The 9,065-nt window shown below is 36.6% G+C and overlaps 1 protein-coding gene across 2 annotated transcripts in view; it reads left to right on the top strand.

The window, feature by feature from the left end:
- The first annotated feature begins 576 nt into the window (after nt 1-576).
- The window catches only part of LOC131076126 (uncharacterized), a 68,402-nt gene continuing 59,913 nt past the window's right edge, over nt 577-9,065 (top strand). Inside the window, exons 1-5 of one of the 2 annotated variants that reach the window (XM_058013183.2) lie at nt 577-911; nt 1,396-1,622; nt 6,365-6,493; nt 6,722-6,781; nt 7,152-7,262. In XM_058013183.2, coding sequence (XP_057869166.2) covers nt 1,566-1,622; nt 6,365-6,493; nt 6,722-6,781; nt 7,152-7,262 — 357 coding nt within the window. In that variant the 5' untranslated portion in view covers nt 577-911; nt 1,396-1,565. Of the gene's footprint in view, nt 912-971; nt 1,287-1,395; nt 1,623-6,364; nt 6,494-6,721; nt 6,782-7,151; nt 7,263-9,065 lie in introns of those variants that run through there. The other variant, XM_058013184.2, reaches the window with a different exon arrangement.

The raw sequence follows: 9,065 nt of genomic DNA, 5'->3' as shown, positions 1-9,065 counted from the left end.
ATGAAATGATTGACATTTAAACCAACATGAGGTGATAGACTCTTAGAATTCCATATTTTTTTTAAATACAATATGTTTTTGTGGTTGTAACTACCCATTCTTTTTTGTTTATGTAGATGTGGAAAGACTTTCTCAACATAATAAAACAAACCCACACCACTTAAATCCTCCCAACAATATCATAATTTGACTTCCCTCCAAAAATATCTCTACCTATTAACAAAAATATTGTTGAAAGAAATTGCGACTCAAAAAAAGACACAGCAAAAAAGCTTTTACTTTGCGAAAAAGCATTAACAAAATTAAGACTTGATTTTGTTTGTAATACAAGTTAGACCGAGACGTACAATACATCAAAGTTAGTATAGTAAAGTGCAGTTACAGTTAGTAAATTATAGGTGGGCCACTATCGTCAAGCCAATGAATGCTTTGAGAAATCGGCCTAAATTTGACGGTCGAGCGTTTGTCACCGAAGCTCCTCAAATTGTAGGATAAAAATGTTCATACGGCCATCAAATTTAAACAAAAATTCAGCGCAGTTGTCAAACTTGCGACTGCCCGACAGATGCTTATACAAACCATTTTTATCCCGCGAGAGAATCCAACATGAAAACGCCTGCCTTGTGTTTCAGACAAGAATTAAAAATAGCCAGAACAATTTCATATCTACATCTTTTCTCAACAAAAGGTGTGCCGTGTCCGTGACGCTCACTTCAAAGTTCATATCTGAAGACTACTCTGTGCACGTGATTTTCCGCGAGGGTTTGGTCGTAAGATCGAGTCCGTGGAGAGACACATTAAAGTTTTTTTGACAGACTGAAATCCATAATTCATCACGTTCCAGCATATGATCTTTATGGTTGGTAGAAAATTTCGCCACATTTTCAACACATTTAGGTGGCCTTTTTCTGGTATGTCGTTGCTCTTTCGATTTTATTTCGGTTGCACTTGCTGCGGGCTTTACTTTTGTCGGGCGTTCTTAAATTTGCTAAATTTCTGCCATTTTCCCCACGATCTTGGATTTGTTTGCCTTTAATTCCAAGCCGCAGGGGTGTTTGGGAACAAATTTGAGCTTAAATTAGTCACTTGTTTATTGACTTTCGCCCGTGAAAGCCAGCCTCAGGCTCTTACCACGTGACCGCGTTGTGACATTTCATATCAACTTTAAACTCGTGTTGACTTCAAATTTATTGAAGTTGTTTTGCCTTCAATATTTGCGTCCTGAATCATAAATAGCAGCTCCGCTCTTTATCTGCGTATCTGGCATACTATCCATTGTCTCTGCAGTAATTATTTTTCGCATGCTTCTCTTTTATCTTGCAGTTCTCGTTCGTTACCTGTTTTTTATGCCTTGGCCACGGCCGAGAGGCTTACTGATTTATTTGTTAATTTCAGGTGGTCTGGACTAGACGTTGGAGAGTTTCTTTTGAAGTTTATATGTAAGAAGTAGAGGGATGCACGCATAGCCGTTTTCTTTTACAAATCCAAGTGAGATTTTTAACGTGGCTGCGAGAGTGAACGAATGGAAAAGGTTGTACGAGGGCCGGTGTAGGTTTGTATGGAAGATGGACCTGAAGAGCTGGTTGCAGAAGGTGCCCGGAAACTTTAGCTTTAGACATTTTGTGAGTAGTCTTTATCTCGTTCTCGTCAGAACAATTGATTAGCTGGAGTATAGTTGTGTTCGTTGTGCTCCATTTACTTCTTTTAGATTAAAATTTTTATTTTTCTCCTTTTTCAAAGAAAGTATTTTTGGGGCTCTGATTTTGGTTAAAATTTTAGTTTTCAAACCTCCAACTTTAATGATACTAGCATTACGTTTATCACAGCTGTGTTAAAATCAAACGTTCAAGCAGCCTTGTTTTGTTGCAAATGATCCAAGATCAGATCTTGTTGAGTTTACAGCCCCCGTGTCTCTGTGCACTGGGCATGAGTTTAACCTCTCCTGGTATCAGATCTGCCAGGTAGACAAAGAGCTCACTTCACTGAGTTCTGGTACATCTTAGTATAGTCAAAACCTGGTCACCAACTGGAACAATCATAATCATCAGTAGAGGTGAGATAGTTCATGGGGAAGTGCTCAAGACTTCAATATTATTGTGACTTATGACCAGCAAACAGGACACATGATGAAATTCAGACTACATAAACCTTGGAAATTTCTGGAGCTTTGGCAATGACATGTTACGATCATGCTTATTCGAGTACCTCAACTTTCAACTCCAATGTTCTTTCTTCCCGTTTCTACCTCTAGTGTCTTTTATGTTGCCACTACTAAACTTGAAATTTTGTACAGCTTTGGCAATGCCATTTTATAATGATGCTTATTCCAGTATAACTTCCTTCAACTCCAATGATCTTTCTTCTTGTTTTCAATTTCTAGTGTCTCTCATGCTGTCAGTATTATAAAGTTATTAATACCACTGCCCGTTGCATAAGATCCTTTGGCATACTAGGCTTTCAATTAAATATTGTCTCTTACTGTAAAAGCACACATAATGGTATGAAATTTGACATGCCATGGTAAAATTTAATCACTTGAACTTTCGACTGAGAAGGAAATGTGCAACTAATGTCATAGTCGTTGCCGTAGAATCAAGGTTGCAGCAATGTAGGATTTTGTTCTACTGAGACTAATCAGGGATAATTGATATTAATTTATGAGCTAAGAGTATAGATACGGAATTTGAATCAAACTACACAAGAGCAAGTTGTCGAAAACTTGAAATCGTTCAAAGTTTAGATCTGTCTTAGTTATAGTCTTTCTACCAAGTCACACCAATTTGACAAACATACGCAAGTTGACATATGAGTACAATACAAATGGTAGACAAATCTTACCAGAAATATGCGAAAAATTGTCAAATTTTAATACTCTGTAATCACTTTCCACATGCAAGCTATGTGTAGTACAAGAAATGAATCATCCAAATCCAAGGAAATAAAGCACACTTCGACACTTAATTTAACAATTTAACTCCAGAAACTGTTACTCCCACAAAAAACTTATTGTCTCCTGATTGATTTTGTAACACAACCCAGTTCGATGGAAACCTGTACCTTGTATAACATAATCACATTCTAACTGCTAAAACCTGTTGGATGGTAAATGCAAGGCGCTCATTCCAAACTTCAAATTGGTGAAAATGTTCTGTCATTAGTTCTGTTTTTTTTTTCAATTAATCAAGTGACGGCTAAGGCCCTCTCCCATTTTATTCATTTTGAGAAATTACATAAAAAATCCTGCCATGACTATTGGCTAGGAAGACTAGATTTACAAAATTGGAAGTTATTCTTATTTAGCCAATAGACATATCAATCTTATGATCAACTGCTATTTTCAACTTCTAAAGAGACTGACAGACTTATATGGAAATCTTTGTTACAGACAATTACCAAAGTATATTCTGCATAGGCTGCCCATGCCCATATATTCCAAAAAACCTGCCAGCATTTAAACAGGTGAAACTACCAGACACTAATGGATTCAGAACCATAAGAACCATCTTGACATTATACCAGACCAGCATGCCTCTGCAAGAACTTTATGGCTTTTGTTGCATTCACCATGTTGAATTGGTTCTGCTGAGGAGAGGATTTTTCTGGAGCACAGGGGACCATAACATCCATGGAAGGTTTGTATGATTCTGTTACACTCTTAAGGAAACCTTGAATGGCTACCACCTTGAATAGAGCCAACAACCTGGACTCGATGCTACAGGCTAGTCTGATGGAAGCAATACCCCCAAACTCCGAGCCTATGTTTGGGATTGAGGAAACTTTGACAGGATTGATTTATCAATTGTTTCATTCAAATTGATTCTGAATTTGTCCCAGACATAAAATCTCTAATGCCTTTGTTAGTTCCTTGCCTACTGTGATAATAAGAATGTTGCCAACAAATGTAGAAGAAATATCAGTGTCAACCTGATGCCTTGCTGTTCCTTTGATGAAGTCGAGACCCAAAACTTCTTGGATAGCCTCTAGAACATTGCCAACCTAGAAGAAGAAGACCCTTCTCATTCTTTTTTTGGTTTATTTCTCGTATGAAAGCTATTTGCCTGAGATTACTACCCAATTGTACAATTGGATCCATTCTTTGGACTGCAAAGGGCAGGGAAGTGAGAATTTGAGTCAAGCAGGCAAGGAAAGAATAACAGATTTAATCTCTTCAAAAAGCCTCTCAAATCACATGGCATTAATAGAAGTACCGTCTGGACAGAAAACTATAGATGGAAGGTGATGCAAGTGACCTTGTCCCTCTATCATTGCATGCATCTGTCATAATGATGAGTGTTGCATAGTGGTGATTTAATAGTTGCACATCCCATGGAGGTCTGGCCAGAAATCGGCATTTCAGCCAATGGTTATATCTTCATGTTGATTAATACGGAGGAGATCAGCAACCTTGTTGCCTTATCTACAGCAATGGTTGATGGTGAAGCTAGAAATATGTCCAATATATTAATCTTCCAGTTTGTAGAACATCTTCTCCTAAGGCATTAGACAATGGCCATTGAGTCCCCTTCTATTGCAACATTATCTATGGTACATGACTTCACCAATTATAAGCTGAGTAGGAGTGCTTCAACTTCTGCCTCATTATTTTTACCTGGTGTCAATTTATTAGAGGCAGATTTAAGCAGGTTACTCCTAGAGTTCCTGAGAAGGCAGTCAGCACCAGAGGATCCTGGATTTCCACAGGAGAGGCCACTCAAATTCAATTTTTACATGCCCGTTGGTGGAGGAGGGTTCCACTTAATTTTGAAGCAATTGGAAGCTGAGAGTTTAGGACAGGAAATCCCATGAACAGGACTCTCTTTATTTTATTCTTCCTTCTCAGCTTCTTCTATTAATTGGCTCTAGCAATTGACTTAAAAATCCAACTGGTTTTTCTATGTAATAATTTACCGGAAGAATTATTTGGCTACCTATATATTCAGATAGAGGACATACCCCTGAATGTTCCCTCTTTAGGTAGTTCTTTTAGCAGCTCCTCCTGATGAGCCTACTACTGGCAACTTCCTTGATTTCTATAACTGCCTATTGCATTTCTTAAGGTATTGAACAGCTTGCAGCATCTGTGGTACCATATTGATGATTATTTTGGCCGTCGAATTATTGCTGAAATGAAAGTATGCTACTTTGGTAGTTGCATAGCTATTTCCCACTTGCCTGTAGTTCAGAATCCACTCCAAGGCCACCTTTTGTGTAGCTGGTTCTAGGTCACAATTTTTGTAACAACTCTTTTGATTGGTTCAACATGGAAAAACTAGAAGTGGTTTCCTACATCAATCAAGTCTAATTTGTTTATGTTTATATGGTTCTACTTCTAATTGACTCAAACTCATATGAACTTTGTTCTCAGCCTACAGCTGTCAATATCACTATTGTGTGCAATGATAGTTACTAACCTGAGGTTTAAAATAGAATAGTACATTCAAAATCATCCATGATAAATCCAAGATTCCGTGGCGTTTTTTTTTGGTTGGCAGCTTTCATTTGGAATATTTAATTCAAAAGTGGAAGGTATTTTAGAAGTTCTAAGGTTCAAATGTTTTTAGAAGCTGAAACGCTCTATCTGTTTTTTTTTTTTTTAATTAAAAAGCCTAATTTTTGTTGTGTGGAACCTGTTTGATTTTATTTGATCCTTTATGTTCCATTAGATTTAACTGTTAAAAAACTGGTAGCAGTAAATATCAACAAAGAACTGACATGAAAAGCTTGATGTCGATATTTAATTTACTTTGATGAGAAACTGTTTAATTTTGTTCTGAATTATATTCAATCTTAAGATATATTTATGTTAAAATATTTAGTTTTTGAATGACATGCTGATGCAGGACAGTGGATTCGTTTTAATCAGGGTTACTATCATTGAGATTAAATTAGGAAATTTTATACAAAAATGCCTGTCTTATTTCTCATGTTTCATCGTAATCAAGGAATTATTTGCATTGTGGATTATGGATAGAACAAGGCTTTTCTGATCTGATGATTCCAATTGAGGACCAACTTTTTATTTTTTCCAGTTGAATTTTTACAAGAATTAAACTTGTAAAACTATGTAAATGATGATAAGGTTTTCGGACAATCCAAGTTACGAACTAACTTCTTACAAATTCCAATTCTATAGAATTGACATTGTATTAGCCTACATACGCCTTTTAGTCATACTTACATTTTGTGTAAATTGATCGTGCATTAGCCTACACACTTCTTTTAGTCATACTTACATTTTGTGTATTGGTTGTATACACTATTGGCACATACATTTCAATACGATAAATTTACATTTCACTGTGTGGCAGTCTTATGTTTTTTTGTTATATTGTTCTAAAATATTGGTATTTGTCTGTTTTGACAGTTTGATGCTTCACTGCTAAGTGAGGGGACAAGGAGGAAAATATATTGGAACAAAGCTATCTCAGTGGCAGTTCTAACACTGCTAGGTTTGTTCCTTTGCAGTGTAGTTATTAGTGAGAACTATGCAGAGGTATGTTTGTTTTCTGTTCCTTTTTCTGTTACAAACTTTAAATCAAGAAGTATTTAAATTAAAGTCTTGTGGTGAATATGTGCTTAAATCCTTCAGTTCTAGAGTCCTGAAATTTATCTCTATGGACTTTTCAATCTATTGTTTGGAACTTACCATTGAATTTTCATATTAAATATGTTGAAGTATTTTCAACAGTAAATGTAATATGAGAATTTAAAAGTTTTGCAGACAGCATCAAGATGGGGAGTCTCCTATTCTTTACACAGCACCATTGAGAAGGGCTGCGAGGTTTGATATGTTTCTTATGCTTGTATTTTTTATGCAGTGTGTTTTCTTTGGAGATGTTTGATTGTTTTCTTCAAGAAATGACTCTCTTTATCAGATTATAATGGCTGGCTTGCATTTCATCTATTATGCAATTTGGATTAGGCTGCATCGCAGTTTTTAGCTACAGGAAAGATTTTGAAATGCAAGTTATCATCGTAGATTTATTTGGGCATGTTTGATTAAATACTATCATAAAGAGGAATCACATTAAAATAAAATATAGTTTTTTCCACAAACAATGGGTTGGCTTGACACAAGTTAGTTTAGTGATCTTAGCAATGTTTTGCTCTAGAAACTGTTTTTTGAAGTTTTTGTTAAATTGATTATGTAGGACCAAACTCAAAGGCATCACCCTTATGGCAGTGAGCCACTGCCAAGAGGTATTGTGCAGGAAACATCAAACTTGGAAATGCGACCGTTATGGGGAGTTTCAAAAGTTCAGGTGAGTTGGTTAAGGTTTCCTCAACACACATAACTAACTATTGTTTACCCTTATCTAGCGGAGTTATTATGTGCATACGATAATGGAAACTAATCTAACATACTGGATAGAGTAACAAAAGATAAAACAATTGAAGATTCATTTAGAAGGGTTTGTGTATGTATATGTAGATCATGGAAGCTTATACCAAATTAAACTGCCTTCCTTGACTCGGAAAAGCCTATTCAAAGTTCCACTGGTTGCCAAATAGAACACAATCATTGGTATTCACTTACACCAACTCCAAATGACTACCCACAAGCTGAAAAGTAATTAACACATAGTTGAGCATAAAAATACATGGCAACACATAATAAGTTAATTATTACAAATAATATCACCCCCCCAAAAAAGGAAAGTTGGATTCCTAGTTGACAAGCAAAGAACAAGAATAATACATAATGTAAAATACTAGGGAAAATTTTCCATACATTTGGTGGCTGAGCAGAAGAGGAAGGTCCTATTTGCTTTGTGCTCTCTCTTGCAACTTGAACATCATGATCAAACTGTGAATGTTCACATTAAGTACGAATGCAGAGCCCTTGAACTAAAGGCCATGAACATGGAGTGTTCAGTGCGGCTAGCTGGAAATTGGCAATGGGTTCTTAAGCTGGAAATAAAAGTATAACTTATCAAGTATAACTTGATCATTGCATGGAGAATGTCGTGCTCTGTACAGGGAATGTACTTGTCGATGGCCATACAATTTATGAAATGCAATGGAGGACTGTACAAACAATTGATATCCCCTACAACATTTGAGCTCCTAAAAGTTTTGGCAATGTTCGGCATGTTGCCCAAGGCCTGCACAACAGAAGAAAAAGCCTGTAAAATAGAGAAATCAACTACTAACTGAAAACATCATACAATGACTCCCAAGTGTATGTATGAGTTTGTAGGTTGTATGTTGGCTGTAATTCAATTGAGCATCTGGTATGTATGAAGTGTATGACAGAGGTTGATTTCATAGGTTGGATAGTGGGGTCCACATAGATGGCAGAGTTGTCCTTGGTACTGGCCCTTTCACCTTCAAAGACTTGGATCAACGCTCCCAGATGATTGTCAAAATATGTAGAGAGGACTTGCTCTTTCTTGGTCGGAATTGTTGTGTTTTGAGGTCAAAACAATCATAAACCTTCTTGTCATCTCCAATCCTATAAAGAGTGGGGTAACACCAAACAACAAAGCATGTACTTTCTCATTTCTTTCTCCACTTAAAACCGCTGCATCTCCAATCCTATAAAGAGTGGGGTAACACCAAACAACAAAGCATGTACTTTCTCATTTCTTTCTCCACTTAAAACCGCTGCTTGGGCAGAAGCACCATAAGCAGCAATTTCAATAGGGTTGATGCTCTTACATTTTCCATTGAAGAAATCTTGTAAGACTTGTGCTTTTGGGATTTGATTGGAGCCTTCAATAAGAACGGCATCATGGACAGTGCTCTTGTCCAGCTTGGCATCCCTCAAACAGTTCTAAATAGGATCTGTACATTTCTTGGATGGATCCATATAAAAATTCTTAAACCATGTAATGTCCCCATTTTTAGCGATATTGTTTTGTGAGCTTTTGGCTACTTTTTGAGTTTTCCTGTAAGCTTTTAGGTCTGCTGGGGAGAACTCCAGACTTGAGCATAACAGTGTGCACAGAGAGAATGTTTAGTCAAGTGACGAATTTGTGATTTCAGTGTTTTGATCCTTGGAGGTCATGTCTCCATCCATGGAAAATATAGTAGACTGAACATTTCCAAGGGAAACAATAAGG

This window comes from Cryptomeria japonica, chromosome 10, assembly GCF_030272615.1.
Source record: "Cryptomeria japonica chromosome 10, Sugi_1.0, whole genome shotgun sequence".
In the NCBI taxonomy this organism is placed as follows: domain Eukaryota; kingdom Viridiplantae; phylum Streptophyta; class Pinopsida; order Cupressales; family Cupressaceae; genus Cryptomeria; species Cryptomeria japonica.
This window is presented reverse-complemented; position numbering and strand designations above follow the sequence as displayed.